The 21483-nt window shown below is 48.2% G+C and overlaps 1 protein-coding gene across 4 annotated transcripts in view; it reads left to right on the top strand.

The window, feature by feature from the left end:
- The window catches only part of LOC106572350 (cingulin-like protein 1), an 87725-nt gene that overhangs the window by 47503 nt on the left and 18739 nt on the right, over positions 1 to 21483 (top strand). For all 4 annotated transcript variants that reach the window (XR_001321107.2, XR_006758758.1, XM_045694040.1 and 1 more), the window contains 6 exons: positions 8226 to 8436; positions 8540 to 8711; positions 17183 to 17470; positions 18045 to 18146; positions 20879 to 21034; positions 21190 to 21297. Coding sequence is in view for 2 of the 4 variants with exons in the window: in XM_045694040.1 (XP_045549996.1) it covers positions 8670 to 8711; positions 17183 to 17470; positions 18045 to 18146; positions 20879 to 21034; positions 21190 to 21297 (696 nt within the window). In the remaining 2 variants the exon portion in view is untranslated. The remainder of the gene's footprint in view (positions 1 to 8225; positions 8437 to 8539; positions 8712 to 17182; positions 17471 to 18044; positions 18147 to 20878; positions 21035 to 21189; positions 21298 to 21483) is intronic.

A 21483-nucleotide genomic window follows, 5' to 3' on the forward strand; every position in this document is an offset into this window, starting at 1 on the left:
CGGAGAAGAAAGACTAGTGTCTGTGTGTATCGGAAAGCTCCTCTTGCCAGCTACACGGAGAAGAAAGACTAGTGTCTAAGACTAGTGTCTGTGTGTATCGGAAAGCTCCTCTTGCCAGCTGACACGGAGAAGAAAGACTAGTGTCTGTGTGTATCGGAAAGCTCCTCTTGCCAGCTGACACGGAGAAGAAAGACTAGTGTCTGTGTGTATCGGAAAGCTCCTCTTGCCAGCTAACACTGAGAAGAAAGACTAGTGTCTGTGTGTATCGGAAAGCTCCTCTTGCCAGCTAACACTGAGAAGAAAGACTAGTGTCTGTGTGTATCGGAAAGCTCCTCTTGCCAGCTAACACGGAGAAGAAAGACTAGTGTCTGTGTGTATCGGAAAGCTTTTCTGCCAGCTAACACTGAGAAGAAAGACTAGTGTCTGTGTGTATCGGAAAGCTTTTCTGCCAGCTAACACTGAGAAGAAAGACTAGTGTCTGTGTGTATCGGAAAGCTCCTCTTGCCAGCTAACACTGAGAAGAAAGACTAGTGTCTGTGTGTATCGGAAAGCTTTTCTGCCAGCTGACACGGAGAAGAAAGACTAGTGTCTGTGTGTATCGGAAAGCTCCTCTTGCCAGCTAACACTGAGAAGAAAGACTAGTGTCCGTGTGTATCGGAAAGCTTTTCTGCCAGCTGACACGGAGAAGAAAGACTAGTGTCTGTGTGTATCGGAAAGCTTTTCTGCCAGCTGACACGGAGAAGAAAGACTAGTGTCTGTGTGTATCAGAAAGCTCCTCTTGCCAGCTAACACGGAGAAGAAAGACTAGTGTCTGTGTGTATCGGAAAGCTTTTCTGCCAGCTAACACGGAGAAGAAAGACTAGTGTCTGTGTGTATCGGAAAGCTCCTCTTGCCAGCTAACACGGAGAAGAAAGACTAGTGTCTGTGTGTATCAGAAAGCTCCTCTTGCCAGCTAACACTGAGAAGAAAGACTAGTGTCTGTGTGTATCAGAAAGCTCCTCTTGCCAGCTGACACGGAGAAGAAAGACTAGTGTCTGTGTGTATCGGAAAGCTCCTCTTGCCAGCTAACACTGAGAAGAAAGACTAGTGTCTTTGTGTATCGGAAAGCTTTTCTGCCAGCTGACACGGAGAAGAAAGACTAGTGTCTGTGTGTATCGGAAAGCTTTTCTTGCCAGCTGACACTGAGAAGAAAGACTAGTGTCTGTGTGTATCGGAAAGCTTTTCTTGCCAGCTAACACTGAGAAGAAAGACTAGTGTCTGTGTGTATCGGAAAGCTCCTCTTGCCAGCTAACACTGAGAAGAAAGACTAGTGTCTGTGTGTATCGGAAAGCTTTTCTGCCAGCTAACACTGAGAAGAAAGACTAGTGTCTGTGTGTATCGGAAAGCTTTTCTTGCCAGCTGACACTGAGAAGAAAGACTAGTGTCTGTGTGTATCGGAAAGCTTTTCTTGCCAGCTGACACTGAGAAGAAAGACTAGTGTCTGTGTGTATCGGAAAGCTCCTCTTGCCAGCTGACACTGAGAAGAAAGACTAGTGTCTGTGTGTATCGGAAAGCTTTTCTGCCAGCTAACACTGAGAAGAAAGACTAGTGTCTGTGTGTATCGGAAAGCTCCTCTTGCCAGCTGACACTGAGAAGAAAGACTAGTGTCTGTGTGTTAGATAGGACCTCTTGCCAGCTAACACTGAGAAGAAAGACTAGTGTCTGTGTGTATCGGAAAGCTCCTCTTGCCAGCTGACACTGAGAAGAAAGACTAGTGTCTGTGTGTTAGATAGGACCTCTTACCAGCTAACACTGAGAAGAAAGACTAGTGTCTGTGTGTATCGGAAAGCTTTTCTGCCAGCTGACACTGAGAAGAAAGACTAGTGTCTGTGTGTATCGGAAAGCTCCTCTTGCCAGCTGACACTGAGAAGAAAGACTAGTGTCTGTGTGTATCGGAAAGCTCCTCTTGCCAGCTAACACTGAGAAGAAAGACTAGTGTCTGTGTGTATCGGAAAGCTTTTCTTGCCAGCTGACACTGAGAAGAAAGACTAGTGTCTGTGTGTATCGGAAAGCTTTTCTGCCAGCTGACACTGAGAAGAAAGACTAGTGTCTGTGTGTTATGGATAGGCTCTCTGCCAGCTAACACTGAGAAGAAAGACTAGTGTCTGTGTGTTAGATAGGAAGCTTTTCTGCCAGCTGACACTGAGAAGAAAGACTAGTGTCTGTGTGTTAGCCTTTTGGTCTTACTCAGATACATAATACTACATGCTGGAACTGCAGGGTCCCTACTTACGAAAAATGAGACCTGGTTTTTAATTTAATACCATTATTAATCCCTTTAAACATAGAGTTGTTTAATAATAATACTCACCATTTTAAGTAACAGAGGTTTATATTTATTAACCCTCGAGCTACCAACATATTTTACATACATGGATTACCAATGGGTTCATTTTGAAGAAACTATTGGATAAAGCAACAATCATAGCGAAATGTAAACGTGTATCTTATTTAAACGTCATGAGACATGGAAATAATGATGTCTACAATGTAAAAATGACCAAAACACAGTCTTTAAATGTACACCTTACAGAACCATGAACGTGCCATGGTTGAGAGGTTTCTAACAGTAACATAGTATAGAATCATGGTATACATTCATTAATTGTATGAATTATAATGCTTTTTTTTTTTTAAATACTAAAACATACATTTATTCCATTTGACAGGGATTTTAAAAACCTTTTACACAATGAACGCTTGATTTGATAAAAACATACAGCTAGCTATGAGTGTCGGAAGAATGTGCACAATTTTCACTCACGATGATGGAGTGATCTGTGTTCATATATACCTCCACTATAATGATGGAGGGATCTGTGTTCATATATACCTCCACTATAATGATGGAGGGATCTGTGTTCATATATACCTCCACTATAATGATGTGGTGATCTGTGTTCATATATACCTCCACTATAATGATGGAGGGATCTGTGTTCATATATACCTCCACTATAATGATGGAGGGATCTGTGTTCATATATACCTCCACTATAATGATGTGGTGATCTGTGTTCATATATACCTCCACTATAATGATGTGGTGATCTGTGTTCATATATACCTCCACTATAATGATGTGGTGATCTGTGTTCATATATACCTCCACTATAATGATGTAGTGATCTGTGTTCATATATACCTCCACTATAATGATGGAGGGATCTGTGTTCATATATACCTCCACTATAATGATGTGGTGATCTGTGTTCATATATACCTCCACTATAATGATGTGGTGATCTGTGTTCATATATACCTCCACTATAATGATGTAGTGATCTGTGTTCATATATACCTCCACTATAATGATGTGGTGATCTGTGTTCATATATACCTCCACTATAATGATGTAGTGATCTGTGTTCATATATACCTCCACTATAATGATGTAGTGATCTGTGTTCATATATACCTCCACTATAATGATGTAGTGATCTGTGTTCATATATACCTCCACTATAATGATGTAGTGATCTGTGTTCATATATACCTCCACTATAATGATGTAGTGATCTGTGTTCATATACCTCCACTATAATGATGGAGCGATCTGTGTTCATATATACCTCCACTATAATGATGTGGTGATCTGTGTTCATATATACCTCCACTATAATGATGTAGTGATCTGTGTTCATATATACCTCCACTATAATGATGTGCTATTTATGTTTTTTTTCTCTAAGCGTTTGCGGAGCATGACAGCTGGCGATCAGCTCTGCGTGAGCCCGCCATGTGTGTGTGTGTGTGTGTGTGTGTGTGTGTGTGTGTGTATGTGTGTATCACTGCTGCATGCTGGGTAGACCTCGTTTCCAACGCCGCATAAACAAAAGGTTAATGAGGGTTCACGGGCCTCACTGCTTTTTGTTTATCCCTTCAGCAGATGCCAACAGATTCACACACAAACACACACACACACACACACACACACACACACACACACACACGTCGAGCTCACACACAGAGCAGATCTACATGGAATTCAGCGCTGATCGCTGGAGTCCTGTGTTCTGTGTTTATGCCAAGCAGCTCGACGAACACATTCCCACCGTGACCATTTCTCTATGTAATTACTGCAGTTCATGGATGGATATTGGCTACGTCCTGACTTAAATAAATATATTTTTAGTCTCATCATGTTTTCCTGTTTTTAGTTCTGGCTCCATCGTGTTTTGATTTATTAATTTGATAGATATGCATTGTTGTATTGTAGATGCTTTCGCATGAATGTCCATGCTTTCCTGATGTTCTGCGGTTGTGGCCAAAGTGTCAAAGGTTTCATATGGTCATTATGGGGAGACTTGTGATGTTCATTTTCATCAAAGACTTTCATATGGACGTTACTTCCCTCAAACCCAAATGTCAGGGTCTATCTTTCTGTGCCATAAACTCATAAACTGTGTATGTAGATGATTAAATACTGCCCTCCAGTGGAGAGATTACCAATCAACGCCACGGTTTTTTTCTTCTCTCATTGTGTTGAGAGTGTAATGGTAAAACACTGATGTCTTCATTTTGAGAAGTAGTTGTGTTTTCGAGAAAAGTCAGACTTTCTGCTATGAATGATTAATCATTGACTTGACGAGTACTGTTATAGAGTTTTTAATGTCTACGATAACATTGTGTTATTTGCTTCGGGACACACTAATTTATGTTCTTCCTTCAGCCTTGTCTAGCTGTCTTTGTGTCCTTAAGGAAATGTCACTTTGACTGAGGAAAAATGAACCAAAGCCTCAACACTGAGATTATCATGAAAAATGGCTTGATATCTATTTGTGTTAGTCTCACGTTACCATAGTTACCATAGTCCCCTGTCTCACGTTACCATAGTTACCATAGTCCCCTGTCTCACTTTACCATAGTCCCCTGTCTCAAGTTACCATAGTCCCCTGTCTCACGTTACCATAGTTACCATAGTCCCCTGTCTCAAGTTACCATAGTCCCCTGTCTCACGTTACCATAGTCCCCTGTCTCACGTTACCATAGTTACCATAGTCCCCTGTCTCACGTTACCATAGTCCCCTGTCTCACGTTACCATAGTCCCCTGTCTCACGTTACCATAGTTACCATAGTCCCCTGTCTCACGTTACCATAGTCCCCTGTCTCACGTTACCATAGTCCCCTGTCTCACGTTACCATAGTTACCATAGTCCACTGTCTCACGTTACCATAGTCCCCTGTCTCACGTTACCATAGTTACCATAGTCCCCTGTCTCACGTTACCATAGTTACCATAGTCCCCTGTCTCACGTTACCATAGTTACCATAGTCCCCTGTCTCACGTTACCATAGTCCCCTGTCTCAAGTTACCATAGTCCCCTGTCTCACGTTACCATAGTTACCATAGTCCCCTGTCTCACGTTACCATAGTCCCCTGTCTCACGTTACCATAGTTACCATAGTCCCCTGTCTCACGTTACCATAGTCCCCTGTCTCACGTTACCATAGTCCCCTGTCTCACGTTACCATAGTTACCATAGTCCCCTGTCTCACGTTACCATAGTCCCCTGTCTCACGTTACCATAGTCCCCTGTCTCACGTTACCATAGTTACCATAGTCCCCTGTCTCACGTTACCATAGTCCCCTGTCTCACGTTACCATAGTCCCCTGTCTCACATTACCATAGTTACCATAGTCCCCTGTCTCACGTTACCATAGTCCCCTGTCTCACGTTACCATAGTTACCATAGTCCCCTGTCTCACGTTACCATAGTCCCCTGTCTCACGTTACCATAGTCCCCTGTCTCACGTTACCATAGTCCCCGGTCTCACGTTACCATAGTCCCCTGTCTCACGTTACAATAGTTACCATAGTCCCCTGTCTCACGTTACCATAGTCCCCTGTCTCACGTTACCATAGTCCCCTGTCTCATGTTACCATAGTTACCATAGTCCCCTGTCTCACGTTACCATAGTCCCCGGTCTCACGTTACCATAGTCCCCTGTCTCACGTTACCATAGTTACCATAGTCCCCGGTCTCACGTTACCATAGTCCCCGGTCTCACGTTACCATAGTCCCCTGTCTCACGTTACCATAGTTACCATAGTCCCCGGTCTCACGTTACCATAGTCCCCTGTCTCACGTTACCATAGTTACCATAGTCCCCTGTCTCACGTTACCATAGTCCCCTGTCTCACGTTACCATAGTCCCCGGTCTCACGTTACCATAGTCCCCTGTCTCACGTTACCATAGTTACCATAGTCCCCGGTCTCACGTTACCATAGTCCCCGGTCTCACGTTACCATAGTCCCCTGTCTCACGTTACCATAGTTACCATGGTCCCCGGTCTCACGTTACCATAGTCCCCTGTCTCACGTTACCATAGTCCCCTGTCTCACGTTACCATAGTTACCATAGTCCCCTGTCTCACGTTACCATAGTCCCCTGTCTCACGTTACCATAGTCCCCTGTCTCACGTTACCATAGTTACCATAGTCCCCTGTCTCACGTTACCATAGTCCCCTGTCTCACGTTACCATAGTCCCCTGTCTCACGTTACCATAGTTACCATAGTCCCCTGTCTCACGTTACCATAGTCCCCTGTCTCACGTTACCATAGTTACCATAGTCCCCTGTCTCACGTTACCATAGTCCCCTGTCTCACGTTACCATAGTCCCCTGTCTCACGTTACCATAGTCCCCGGTCTCACGTTACCATAGTCCCCTGTCTCACGTTACCATAGTTACCATAGTCCCCTGTCTCACGTTACCATAGTCCCCTGTCTCACGTTACCATAGTCCCCTGTCTCATGTTACCATAGTTACCATAGTCCCCGGTCTCACGTTACCATAGTCCCCGGTCTCACGTTACCATAGTCCCCTGTCTCACGTTACCATAGTTACCATAGTCCCCGGTCTCACGTTACCATAGTCCCCTGTCTCACGTTACCATAGTTACCATAGTCCCCTGTCTCACGTTACCATAGTCCCCTGTCTCACGTTACCATAGTCCCCGGTCTCACGTTACCATAGTCCCCTGTCTCACGTTACCATAGTTACCATAGTCCCCGGTCTCACGTTACCATAGTCCCCGGTCTCACGTTACCATAGTCCCCTGTCTCACGTTACCATAGTTACCATAGTCCCCGGTCTCACGTTACCATAGTCCCCTGTCTCACGTTACCATAGTCCCCTGTCTCACGTTACCATAGTTACCATAGTCCCCTGTCTCACGTTACCATAGTCCCCTGTCTCACGTTACCATAGTCCCCTGTCTCACGTTACCATAGTTACCATAGTCCCCTGTCTCACGTTACCATAGTCCCCTGTCTCACGTTACCATAGTCCCCTGTCTCACGTTACCATAGTTACCATAGTCCCCTGTCTCACGTTACCATAGTCCCCTGTCTCACGTTACCATAGTTACCATAGTCCCCTGTCTCACGTTACCATAGTTACCATAGTCCCCTGTCTCACGTTACCATAGTCCCCTGTCTCACGTTACCATAGTCCCCGGTCTCACGTTACCATAGTCCCCTGTCTCACGTTACCATAGTTACCATAGTCCCCTGTCTCACGTTACCATAGTCCCCTGTCTCACGTTACCATAGTCCCCTGTCTCATGTTACCATAGTTACCATAGTCCCCTGTCTCACGTTACCATAGTCCCCGGTCTCACGTTACCATAGTCCCCTGTCTCACGTTACCATAGTTACCATAGTCCCCGGTCTCACGTTACCATAGTCCCCGGTCTCACGTTACCATAGTCCCCTGTCTCACGTTACCATAGTTACCATAGTCCCCTGTCTCACGTTACCATAGTCCCCTGTTTCACGTTACCATAGTCCCCGGTCTCACGTTACCATAGTCCCCTGTCTCACGTTACCATAGTTACCATAGTCCCCGGTCTCACGTTACCATAGTCCCCGGTCTCACGTTACCATAGTCCCCTGTCTCACGTTACCATAGTTACCATAGTCCCCGGTCTCACGTTACCATAGTCCCCTGTCTCACGTTACCATAGTCCCCTGTCTCACGTTACCATAGTTACCATAGTCCCCTGTCTCACGTTACCATAGTCCCCTGTCTCACGTTACCATAGTCCCCGGTCTCGTCCCCAGTAGTCCTGTATGTTCTGTAGATTCATCCCTCTCACACATAACAGGAGACAGGTTTCACATAACAGGAGAAAGGCCTAATGCGGAAACAATGACATTAAACATTTCTGTGTTTCAGCCTGAAAGAGGTTCAACAACATCTGGAGCACCTGAGCTGAGTGACTTGGAGGGCCAGAGAAAAGTGGTTGAGACGCTCCTGAACTGCGCTGAGTGACTTGGAGGGCCAGAGAAAAGTGGTTGAGACGCTCCTGAACTGCGCTGAGTGACTTGGAGGGCCAGAGAAACGAAGTTGAGACAACAGAGAGGCCCAAAACGTAGAGGCTTGTACTGTGAGTACTGTAACCTCTTGGTTGGACTTTTCCATTATGGCTAGTCTGTATGGTGTATGTATGCTAACATGCTAACGTTGTGGCCTGTCTCTGTGAAACCCAGTGGTTGCTGCTTACCTGGTGGGAGCTGCAGATAGCAGGGACAGACAGGCTGAGGTTTCAGGAGCAGGTCCTCTATAGGACATACTGAGAGGAGACTACAAGACTTCTCCTACAGGGTCACCCACCACAACATGCAAGGGAAAAGTGAACCCGAACACCAAGACAATAATATGGTACGGTTAAAATCTCTCTCTTTCTCTTTCTTCTCCCTCTTCCGTCCCTCTTTATCGCTCTCTCTCTCTCTCTCTCTCTCTTTCTCTTTCTCTCCCTCTTCCGTCCCTCTTTATCGCTCTCTCTCTCTCTCTCTCTGTCTCTATTTCTCTCTCTCTCTCTCTCTCTCTCTTTTATTTTTTATTTATTTCACCTTTATTTAACCAGGTAGGCAAGTTGAGAACAAGTTCTCATTTACAACTGCGACCTGGCCAAGATAAAGCAAAGCAGTTCGACACATAGATCAACAGAGAGTTACACATGGAGTAAAACAAACATACAGTCAATAATACAGTAGAAAAACAAGTCTATATACAATGTGAGCAAATGAGGTGAGATAAGGGAGGTAAGGCAATAATAAATAGGCCATGGTGGCGAAGTAATTACAATATAGCAATTCAATTCTGGAATGGTAGATTTGACAGTAGATGAGTGTACAAAGTAGAAATACTGGGGTGCAAAGGAGCAAAATAAATAAATAAATACTGTAGGGGAAGAGGTAGTTGTTTGGGCTATTTATAGATGGGCTATGTACAGGTGCAGTGATCTGAGCTGCTCTGACAGCTGGTGCTTAAAGCTAGTGAGGGAGATATGAGTCTCCAGCTTCAGAGATTTTTGTAGTTCGTTCCAGTCATTGGCAGCAGAGAACTGGAAGGAAAGGCGGCCAAAGGAGGAATTGGCTTTGGGGGTGACCAGAGAGATATACCTGCTGGAGCGGGTGCTACGGGTGGGTGCAACTATGGTGACCAGCGAGCAGAGATAAGGCGGGACTTTACCTAGCAGAGACTTGTAGATGACCTGGAGCCAGTGGGTTTGGCGACGAGTATGAAGCGAGGGCCAGCCAACGAGAGTGTACAGGTCGCAGTGGTGGGTAGTATATGGGGCTTTGGTAACAAAACGGATGGCACTGTGATAGACTGCATCCAATTTGCTGAGTAGAGTGTTGGAGGCTATTTTGTAAATGACATCGCCAAAGTCAAGGATCGGTAGGATGGTCAGTTTTATGAGGGTATGTTTGGCAGCATGAGTGAAGGATGCTTTGTTGCGAAATAGGAAGCCAATTCTAGATTTAATTTTGGATTGGAGATGTTTGATGTGAGTCTGGAAGGAGAGTTTACAGTCTAATCAGACACCTAGGTATTTGTAGTTGTCCACATATTCTAAGTCAGAACCGTCCAGAGTAGTGATGCTGGACGGGCAGGCAGGTGTGGGCAGCGATCGGTTGAAGAGCATGCATTTAGTTTTACTTGTATTTAAGAGCAGTTGGAGGCCACGGAAGGAGAGTTGTATGGCATTGAAGCTCGTCTGGAGGGTTGTTAACACAGTGTCCAAAGAAGGGCCAGAAGTATACAGAATGGTGTCGTCTGCGTAGAGGTGGATCAGAGACTCACCAGCAGCAAGAGCGACATCATTGATGTATACAGAGAAGAGAGTCGGCCCAAGAATTGAACCCTGTGGCACCCCCATAGAGACTGCCAGAGGCCCGGACAACAGGCCCTCAAGCCGTGGTTACACTTGCGTTAATAAAGAACGACTGATTAATTAACATGAAACGCAACACAACACGAGGGTTGAAGGGCGACTGCCGTCGAAAAGCAACGAATCCCTTTGAATCGGCCTGTGTGGCATCGACACGAGTCAGAAACATTTATTCTACTGTCACAACTGACTACAAAGTGTAAATAGGATCATTTTTGGTCATAAAGCCAGTCTCATCTAAAATGGAGTTTGGAACATCCGTGCATCATATCAAGGTAAATTAGGGGCTATTTATCTATATTTTTATTTGTGTGGGCTCCCGAGTGGTGCAGCGGTCTAAGGCACTGCGTCTCAGTGCAAGAGACGTCACCATAGACCCTGGTTTGATTCCAGGCTGTATCACAACCGGCCGTGATTGGGTGTCCCATATGGTTGGCACACAATTGGCTCAGCATCGTCCGGGTTTGGCTGGTGTAGTCCTTCATTGTAAATAAGAATTTGTTCTTAACTGACTTGCCTAGTTTAAATAAAGGTTAAATAAAAAGAGTGGGGTTTTTATTTGAAAATATCCATTTACCCACTAACATGGGGTGAACAGCTGCGGTGATTGCTCTCTATTCAGTGAGACAGACCTGGCCAGCAGCTCTGACTTTGTTTACATAAGACAACACGTCACACATTTTTGTACTTGACAAATACTGCACCAAACACCTTAGTTAGACGTCAAACTGCTCATCCAAAACATGTATATATATATATATATATTTTTTTTACAGATTTCTTGAGTTATCTTATATTAATTCTGCGGATTTTGAGGAAGTGAAATAGGCTAGGGGGGACAATCATCATAAACCAAATGCGGAATCGGTCAGGAAACACACCTCCAACACTGAAATCTCTTCTTCTTTTGTTGTTGTTGTTGTAATGAGCAACAGAAAAACACGTGTGCCAATAAGACGTATTCAGTTGATCATGTGGTTGTCGTCATCCAATCAACTGTGTCTCCTTCCCTGTATGCAAATTAATCTAACCTGCCTTTGACTTCCTCTTGCGAAACAAGCTGTATAAATCAACAGAAAACACTTTTATAGTCAATAGTTTTATACTCTCATCATTACAGACTACTTTTATTATCCAATAATATAAGACTGGTTTTAATAGGCTACTGTCCCGATAACCTCGAACTGTCCGCATCCGTAACAAATAAATATTCAGAGAATCTCTCCCCAATCTCTGAAAAAATAAATAAATAAAAGTCACCACACAAACAATCTGAGTATCTGGATGTGACAAAATACAATTTTAATGTACAGTATAAATAGAATAAATTAAAAAGATACTTAGGCCTTAATGCAGTCAGGAAAAAAACCAAAAATAGGTTAAGTTACAAAACAGGCTACGAAGTGTATCTCCAAATGGGTCCAAACAGTTCTGGACAGGGTGGATCTTTACACATGGATGTTTAGTATATTGTTTTTATATTATTGTAATCGTGTATTGTAAATAACCTTTCGTATAGTCCTAAACAGTACCAAAGGGAGGGGAGGGAGGGATGTTTATCAAAGCAAGCGATGGAAGAAGCAGACTCACCCTAAATGACTGAATAGTCTGTTTTGATTATCAAGCAGAATTATCATCATCATAACACAAACTGTCCCCTTATACCAGTGAATATGGTCCAACTGGTTTCCCTTTAAAACCAATTTGTTATTTAGTCACCAGCATGGTTGGAGTAAATTCTAGTTCCATTCAGTCAATACAGGAAGTAGACTGATATTCAACTTTTCCTAATTTCAGTTTACTTCCTGAATTGACTGGATGGAACTAGTATTTCCACCTGTTTTACCCTATAGATGAACACATATGGTGTTTCGTAAACACACATCACTAACTCAACCATAGCATTTCTCATTCCCACGGCAACAAAAAAATAATAACATTAAAAAAAAAAAAAATGCTTCTTCAAGAGATACTTTGGGATTTTGGCAACGGGACTCTTCATCTACTTCCCCAGAGTCACGTGAACTCCATGATACCATTTTTAATGTCTCTGCGTGCAGTTGGATTGAAGTTGCTAACTAGCGCATAGCGCAATGACTGGAAGTCTATGGTATGTGCTAGCATGCAGACCCACCAGGCGAGACCCAGGATGAGGATTAGTTCCTAGGCCCTAGCCAAAGCAGCTGCTGGACACCGGCCACTTCATTTATATAAGTAGAATTAGGGTTAGCATTAGTGTGATGTGATTGTGCCTATTTTCTTGTTAATTGACAGTGGGTTAAGCTAAGTAACTCATTGGCTAAATGTAAAATGTAAAAAACAAAATGTCACTGCTATGGGTGTTGGAAAGGGAACACCATTTTGTGAAGTGTGTGTGTGTGTGTGTGTGTGTGTGTGTCCTCTGCTCTGTGTTGAAACCCTCGCAGAGCGTTGATGCCCGTTTCCTTTCAATATGCCTGGGTTCAACTCAACACATCAACACCACAGCTCATCTCGTTAATTACACACGCACACACACACACACACACACACACACACACACACACACACACACACACACACACACACACACAGATAGATAGAGCTTATATAATGCGATCCTGTTCTTCTCTCTAATCCCCCTAAGCATGGAAAACACGACGTGATTATATTAGACAAACTACCATGCACATTAACTTCAGCCTTCCACATGGTTGTGTCCTCAGCACAGTCTACTGGGGGTATAAGGCCTCTGGTGACTGACTCAGAATGAAGGGTGATGGAGAGAGACAGTCTACTGGAGGTATAAGGCCTCTGGTGACTGACTCAGAATGAAGGGTGATGGAGAGAGACAGTCTACTGGAGGTATAAGGCCTCTGGTGACTGACTCAGAATGAAGGGTGATGGAGAGAGACAGTCTACTGGAGGTATAAGGCCTCTGGTGACTGACTCAGAATGAAGGGTGATGGAGAGAGACAGTCTACTGGAGGTATAAGGCCTCTGGTGACTGACTCAGAATGAAGGGTGATGGAGAGAGAGACAGTCTACTGGAGGTGTAAGGCCTCTGGTGACTGACTCAGAATGAAGGGTGATGGAGAGAGAGACAGTCCACAGCAGGGCCTTTTCATACTAGCTAATGGTTGACTCCTGCCTCGCCACAGCAGGGCCTTTTCTTGTGATATCAGTCAGTATTTTTTCCAAATTCCAGCTATGAGTGATTGAGCGGACAGGATATTTTATAATTAAAGCAGGCAGGCTTTACCCTTTCCGCTACTGACCTTTAAAAGGAAGATGTAGGAATGTAACAGCTACTGAAAACAACGAGTCTAATCGAGAGTAAAGGGATCAGACAGACATCATCGTTACATGCCAAGCCCAACCCTTTTGTCCCACTGTGAGAGTAGGGTGAAGTTGCCCCTGATCTTGAATCAGTTTTTTGTTGTTGCATTTCCCCCCTTACTAACGCTTACGGTTAGGATTAAGGGGAAGCTGATCGTAGATCTGTACCGATGGGAAATCTCACCACGGAGCCCCACCGCGCCTGTGATGAAACCACTGCTGTTAAAGAGACAAAGGGAAGTATCCAACTCTAGCGTGACTGCAGAGCAAGGCAGGAACCGGCCGCACCAGAAGGCCGTTGTCTGACTCCTAGTACTTTGACCCGCTCTGGGAGCGTCAAAGACCTGATCCACAAGTTCTCAGGCACAGAGAACAGAGAACATCAGCCATGGAGAACGTCTCACCGGTTCCGTCAGGAGCGGAATCCCTGCCCGAAGACACTAACCGACCAATCAGGATGTCCATAGCCAGGACTGAGGAGGTACTGGCCAATCAGAGCTCTCTGTCCAACCCAAATCACTCTCAGTAGTACCACAGTACAGACCTAGAGCCCAGTCAGGATGTCAACAGCCAGGACTGGCACCACAGAGACTGAGAAGACAGTGGTCAAGTCCACCTCCCATTCCCAGTCCAACCCAGGCATTCCCAGCAGCAGTAGTTCTACCATACAGACGTCCCAGTCCAACCCAGGCATTCCCAGAGAACCAAAGCCCGGTGGCTTCTATTAAAGTGTCCACTCCACACAGAGAGTTTCAACTCAGTCCAACCCATCCTGAGGGGGCTGAAGACGTTCTCCGCTCACCCCAGCAGTACTTCAGACAGTCACTCCCAGAAGAGCCAGGGACAGAGCCAGGGACGGAGCCAGGGACAGAGCCAGGGACGGAGCCAGGGACGGAGCCAGGGACGGAGCCAGGGACAGAGCCAGAGCCAGGGACGGAGCCAGGGACAGAGCCAGGGACCGAGCCAGGGACAGAGCCAGGGACAGAGCCAGGGTGGCAGAGCCAGGGACAGAGCCAGGGACAGAGCCAGGGACAGAGCCAGGGTGGCAGAGCCAGGGTGGCAGAGCCAGGGACAGAGCCAGGGACAGACCCAGGGTGGCAGAGCCAGGGACGGAGCCAGGGACGGAGCCAGGGACGGAGCCAGGGTGGCAGAGCCAGGGACAGAGCCTGGGTGGCGGAGCCAGGGACAGAGCCAGGGACGGAGCCAGGGACAGAGCCAGGGACGGAGCCAGGGACGGAGCCAGGGACGGAGCCAGGGACGGAGCCAGGGACGGAGCCAGGGACAGAGCCAGGGTGGCAGAGCCAGGGACAGAGCCAGGGACAGACCCAGGGTGGCAGAGCCAGGGACGGAGCCAGGGACAGAGCCAGGGATGGAGCCAGTGACGGAGCCAGGGGACGGAGCCAGGGACGGAGCCAGGGACGGAGCCAGGGACGGAGCCAGGGTGGCAGAGCCAGGGACAGAGCCAGGGTGGCAGAGCCAGGGACAGAGCCTGGGTGGCAGAGCCAGGGACAGAGCCAGGGACAGAGCCAGGGACGGAGCCAGGGACGGAGCCAGGGACAGAGCCAGGGACGGAGCCGGGATGGAGCCAGGGATGGAGCCAGGGACAGAGCCAGGGACAGAGCCAGGGACGGAGCCAGGGACAGAGCCAGGGTGGCAGAGCCAGGGACAGAGCCAGGGACAGAGCCAGGGTGGCAGAGCCAGGGACAGAGCCAGGGACAGACCCAGGGTGGCAGAGCCAGGGACGGAGCCAGGGACGGAGCCAGGGACGGAGCCAGGGTGGCAGAGCCAGGGACGGAGCCAGGGACAGAGCCAGGGACGGAGCCAGGGACGGAGCCAGGGTGGCAGAGCCAGGGACAGAGCCTGGGTGGCAGAGCCAGGGACAGAGCCAGGGACAGAGCCAGGGACAGAGCCAGGGACGGAGCCAGGGACAGAGCCAGGGACAGAGCCAGGGACAGAGCCACGGTGGCAGAGCCAGGGACGGAGCCAGGGACGGAGCCAGGGACGGAGCCAGGGACAGAGCGAGGGACAGAGCCACGGGACAGAGCCAGGGACAGAGCCAGGGACAGAGCGAGGGTGGCAGAGCCAGGGACGGAGCCAGGGACGGAGCCAGGGACGGAGCCAGGGTGGCAGAGCCAGGGACGGAGCCAGGGACAGAGCCAGGGACAGAGCCAGGGTGTCAGAGCCAGGGACAGAGCGAGGGTGGCAGAGCCAGGGACAGAGCCAGGGACAGAGCCAGGGACAGAGCCAGGGTGGCAGAGCCAGGGACGGAGCCAGGGACAGAGCCAGGGACAGGGACAGAGCCAGGGTGGCAGAGCCAGGGACGGAGCCAGGGACGGAGCCAGGGACGGAGCCAGGGTGGCAGAGCCAGGGACAGAGCCAGGGTGGCAGAGCCAGGGACAGAGCCAGGGACAGAGCCAGGGACAGAGCCAGGGATGGAGCCAGGGACAGAGCCCCGACTCTAGAATGGGTAAGTAGGCTACTTCATAGGGACAAGAACTGACCAATCACCGATCCCTTGTCACCCGAGACCACGTCCCCCAGCGATCACGCTCTGCATGAAGATCACACAGTATGGCCTGTCTGTCCGTCCGTCCGTCCGTCCGTCCGTCCAATCAACACAATATTGCATCCGCAAAATTCTGTCCACGTGTCGACAAAAGCAGTCAATAAATGATTGCGCATGCACCTTAACCCTTGCGTCTGACGCCAATGTACCGACTCAAACTAATGGCTTGTTCCTAACCGCAGCATGCTATTTCATGTGTTGGATTACTGTCGGCTGTTAATGAGGTTGTCACCACTCTGCTGTATGATGATGCCACACTGATGTTCACATCACAGCCTCGCATGTCTGTTCAGCATAATTCACTGGTTGATTTGAACATGATACAATCTCAGATCTCTCAGCTTAATAACATACGGCACCTTCAAACACTCCCTGTGCAGGGCTGCTCTCTCTGTCTCTCTCTCTCTGTCTCTCTCTCTGTCTGTCTCTCTCTCTCTCTCTCTGTCTCTCTCTCTCTCTCTGTCTCTCTGTCTCTCTCTCTCTCTCTCTTCCCCCTCTCTCTGTCTCTCTCTCTTCCCCTCTCTCTCTCTCTTCCCCCTCTCTCTTCCCTCTCTCTCTTCCCCTCTCTCTGTCTCTCTTCCCCTCTCTCTCTCTCTCTCTTCCCCCTCTCTCTGTCTCTCTCTCTCTTCCCTCTCTCTCTCTCTCTCTCTCTCTCTCTCTCTCTCTCCCCTCTCTCTTCCCTCTCTCTCTTCCCCTCTCTCTGTCTCTCTTCCCTCTCTCTCTCTCTCTCTCTCTTCCCCCTCTCTCTGTCTCTCTCTCTTCCCCCTCTCTCTCTCTCTCTCTCTCTCTCTCTCTCTCTCTCTCTTCCCCTCTCTCTCTCTCTTCCCCCTTTCTCTTCCCTCTCTCTCTTCCCCCTCTCTCTGTCTCTCTCTCTCTCTCTCCCCCTCTCTCTGTCTCTCTCTCTCTCTTCCCCCTCTCTCTGTCTCTCTCTCTTCCCCCTCTCTCTGTCTCTCTCTCTTTCTTTCTCTCTCTCTCTCTCCCTTCCCTCTCTCTCTTCCCCTCTCTCTCTCTCTCCCCCCTCTCTCTCCATCCCTCCATCCATATATTTAATATCGTCTTCTCCTCCTCCAGGAATCACACTTTGATCCCAACAAGCAGCCTGAAAGTCCCCCGTCTGAGAACGAGCCCTCCAATCCAGTCAAAGTCCGCCAGAACCCCAAATATCAGCTGTTTCTGGATGGAGACATGATTGGGAACGGATCCAGGGATACAAATGGAACGTCTGGGAGAGAGAACGGGAACGGGAGAGAACCCAAGAACAGTTCCCGTTGGGACAGCGCTAGCTCCAGATTCGTGCCAAACTTCCGCGGGTCCTTGGAGTCTCTTGCCTCTCGGGACTGGGACACCATGTCGGACAGGGTGAATGCCCGGGGACTAGGGGTCACATAGGGCTGGTACTGGGGACAGGGGAATCACACAGGGCTGGGGACCAATAACAGGTCTGGTGCTTGGGCCTGCAGGGGCCAGGGGATTCATACAGGGGTGGTGGGTGGGGCCAGTACTGCTAGGGCCCCAAGAGAATCAGACATGGCTGAGGGACAGTATTAGGGCTGGGGCTTGGGCCTTCAGGGGCCATTTCTGACAAGGACCACCAGAGACCGAGATGGGGGAATGGGGGCCAGGCAAACGACATGTTGTCCACCTACTCTAACTAAACCGATCAGCACCAGATGCTGCCTTTAGACTTAAGCAGATCAGCAATTGTCTGTCTGCTCCAACTGCTGTACTGTAGGAGCATGGCGTGAGCCACCTTAGACCTGGCGTTTATGATGCAGTGCCACCTACTGGTGTACAACAGGCTTTACAATAATATCAATATTAAAATCCAGATTGGAATTGACCATAATGTTATTACAAAGACAACATTTTTTGGAATCTTAATGTTTTTATTTATGTGTTTTATCAATGGAATGTTTCTGTGTGTGTTGTCTAGGTGGGAGGTTTTGAGAGTCCACCCAGGGTGTTCAACAGTCCCTACGCTACAGCGGCTTCCACGGAGTACACCCCTGGCATGAACCGGATGTCAGAGCAAAAGGTAAGACACTCAGCAAAATGGGATTATGTGCTACAGCAACAAATGTTTTTTGTTGTCTTAGAGAGCAAAGAATGATGATATTATTGTACAGTGGCTTGTGAAAGTATTCACCATCCTTTGCATTTTTCCTATTTTGTTGCCTTACAACCTGGAATTAAAATTGATTTTTTTGGGGGGTTTGTATCATTTGATTTACACAACATGCCTACCACTTCGAAGATGCAAAATATTTTTTGAGAAACAAACAAGAAATAAGACAAAAAAAATGAAAACTTGAGCGTGCATAACTATTCACCCCCAAAGTCAATACTTTGTAGAGCCACCTTTAGCAGCAATTACAGCTGAAAGTCTCTTGGGGTATGTCTCTATAAGCTTGGCACATCTAGCCACTTGGATTTTTGCTCTTTCCTCAAGGCAAAACTGCTCCAGCTCCTTCAAGTTGGTTGGGTTCTGCTGTGAACAGCAATCTTTAAGTCATACCACAGAGTCTCAATTGGATTGAGGTCTGGGCTTTGACTAGGCCATTCCAAGACATTTAAATGTTTCCCCTTAAACCACTCAAATGTTGCTTCAGCAGTATGTTTAGGGTCATTGTCGTGCTGGAAGATGAACCTCCGTCCCAATCTCAAATCTCTGGAAGACTGAAACGGGTTTCCCTCAAGAAGTTCCTTGTATTTAGCACCATCCATCATTCCTTCAATTTTGACCAGTTTCCCAGTCCCTGCCGATGAAAAACATCCTCACAGCATGATGCTGCCACGACCATGCTTCACTGTGAGGATGGTGTTCTCGGGGGGATGAGTTGTTGGGTTTGCGCCAGACTTAGCGTTTTCTTTTATGGCCAAAAAGCAAAATTTTAGTCTCATCTGACCAGAGTGCCTTCTTCCATATGTTTTGGGAGTCTCCCACATGCCTTTTGGCAAACACCAAACATGTTTGCTTATGTTTTTCTTTAAGCAATGGCTTTTTCTGGCCACTCTTCCATAAAGCCCAGCTCTGTGGAGTGTACGGCTTAAAGTGGTCCTATTATCTTTGGTCTCTTTGTTGCCTCTCTGATTAATGCCCCCCTTGCCTGGTCCGTGAGTTTTGGTGCCCTCTCTTGGCAGGTTTGGCAGGTTTGTTGTGGTGCCATAATCTTTCCATGTTTTAATAATGGATTTAATGATGCTCCGTGGGATGGTCAAAGTTTCAGATCTTTTTTTATAACCCAACCCTGATCTGTACTTCTCCACAACTTTGTCCCTGATCTGTTTGGAGAGCTCCTTGGTCGTCATGGTACTGCTTGCTTGGTGCTGCCCCTTGTTTTGTGGTGTTGCAGACTCTGGGGCCTTTCAGAACAGGTGTATGTATACTGAGATCATGTGATAGATCACCCACCACTTTTCTGTTTTAGAATTTTTTGAAACAAGTTATTTTTTCATTTCACTTCACCAATTTGGACTATTTTGTGTCTGTCCATTACATGAAATCCAAATAAAAATAATTACAGGTTGTAATGCAACGAAATAGGAAAAACACCAAGGGGGATGAATACTTTTGCAAGGGACATGACTATTATTGTAAAGCCCATTTACCTCAGTATGACTACCATTTTCTATTTTTCCTTTCTCTATCCATCTCCCCTCTCCCTGTTCTCTCCCTTCCCTTCCCCTCCCCTCTCCCTGTTCTCTCCCTTCCCCTCCCTTCTCCGTTCTCTCCCTTCCCCTCCCCTCTCCCTGTTGGCTTCCCTCCCCTCCCCTCTCCCTGTTCTCTCTCCCTTCCCCTCCCCTCTCCCTGTTCTCTCCCTTCCCCTCCCCTGTCCCTGTTGGCTTCCTCCCCTTCCCCTCTCCCTGTTCTCTCCCTTCCCTTCCCCTCCCCTCTCCCTGTTCTCTCCCTTCCCCTCCCCTCCCCTCTCCCTGTTCTCTCGCTCCCCTCCCCTCCCCTGTCCCTGTTCTCTCCCTCCTCTCCCCTCCCCTGTCCCTGTTCTCTCCCTCCCCTCCCCTCCCCTGTCCCTGTTCTCTCCCTCCCCTCCCCTCCCCTCTCCCTGTTCTCTCCCTCCCTCCCCTCCCCTCCCCTCTCCCTGTTCTCTCCTCCCTCCCTCCCCTCTCACTGTTCTCTCTCCCTCCCCTCCCCTGTCCCTGTTCTCTCCCTCCCCTCCCCTATCCCTGTTCTCTCCCTCCCCTCCCCTGTCCCTGTTCTCTCCCTCCCCTCCCTCCCCTGTCCCTGTTCTCTCCCTCCCCTCCCCTCCACTCTCCCTGTTCTCTCCCTCCCCTCCCCTCCCCTCTCCCTGTTCTCTCCCTCCCCTCCCCTCCCCTGTCCCTGTTCTCTCCCTCCCCTCCCCTATCCCTGTTCTCTCCCTCCCTCCCTCCCCTGTCCCTGTTCTCTCCCTCCCCCTCCCCTCCCCTGTCCCTGTTCTCTCCCTCCCCTCCCCTCCACTCTCCCTGTTCTCTCCCTCCCCTCCCCTCTCCCTGTTCTCTCCCTCCCTCCCTCCCCTCTCCCTGTTCTCTCTCCCTTCCCCTCTCCCTGTTCTCTCCCTTCCCTTCCCCTCCCCTGTTGTCTCCCTTCCCTTCCCCTCTCCCTGTTCTCTCCCTTCCCCTCTCCCTGTTCTCTCCCTTCCCTTCCCTTCCCTTCACCCTGTTCTCTCCCTCCCCTGTCCCTGTTCTCTCCCTCCCCTCTCCCTGTTCTCTCCCTTCCCCTCCCCTCTCCCTCTTCTCTCCCTTCCCCTCCCCTGTTCTGTTCTCTCTCTCCATTAGATGCAGGAGGTGATGTCCCCAGCCACATCAGAGCTGAACCTGTTCAACAGCTACAACAGCAGAAGTAGCAGCCCTGTGCTCTCCTTCACCTCGGCTGCGACCTCCTCACGTGCACGCTTCTCAACCTTCGACTCTCTCAGGAGGCGGGACCAGCCGGTGAGTGGGCGGAGCAATAATAAGGGGTTAAATAAGCATCTCAGTAACATATTTGTATGCCTTTTGACACATTATAAAAGGCTCATAATATATCTAATAGCGGTGCTACTATAGTATACGTCTGTATGAGTGACCCCATCACCTGGTTCTTCCAGGTGATGCCAAGCCAACTCCCCATACGGTCCACAGTGTCGCCTGTTGCTATGCCCAACAAGAGAGACTACATCGAGGAGCTGACCAGACAGATGGATGCCTGTCAGAAGGTGCAGTATGAAGACACTCTCTCACTCTCACACTCACTCACACTCACACTCACTCACTCTCTCACTCAGTCACTCAGTCACTCAGTCACTCACTCTCACACTCTCTCACTCTCTCACTCACTCACTCTCACAGTCACTCACTCACTCACTCAGTCACTCAGTCACTCACTCACTCACTCACTCTCA

This window comes from Salmo salar, chromosome ssa01 (assembly GCF_905237065.1).
Source record: "Salmo salar chromosome ssa01, Ssal_v3.1, whole genome shotgun sequence".
NCBI lineage: Eukaryota > Metazoa > Chordata > Actinopteri > Salmoniformes > Salmonidae > Salmo > Salmo salar.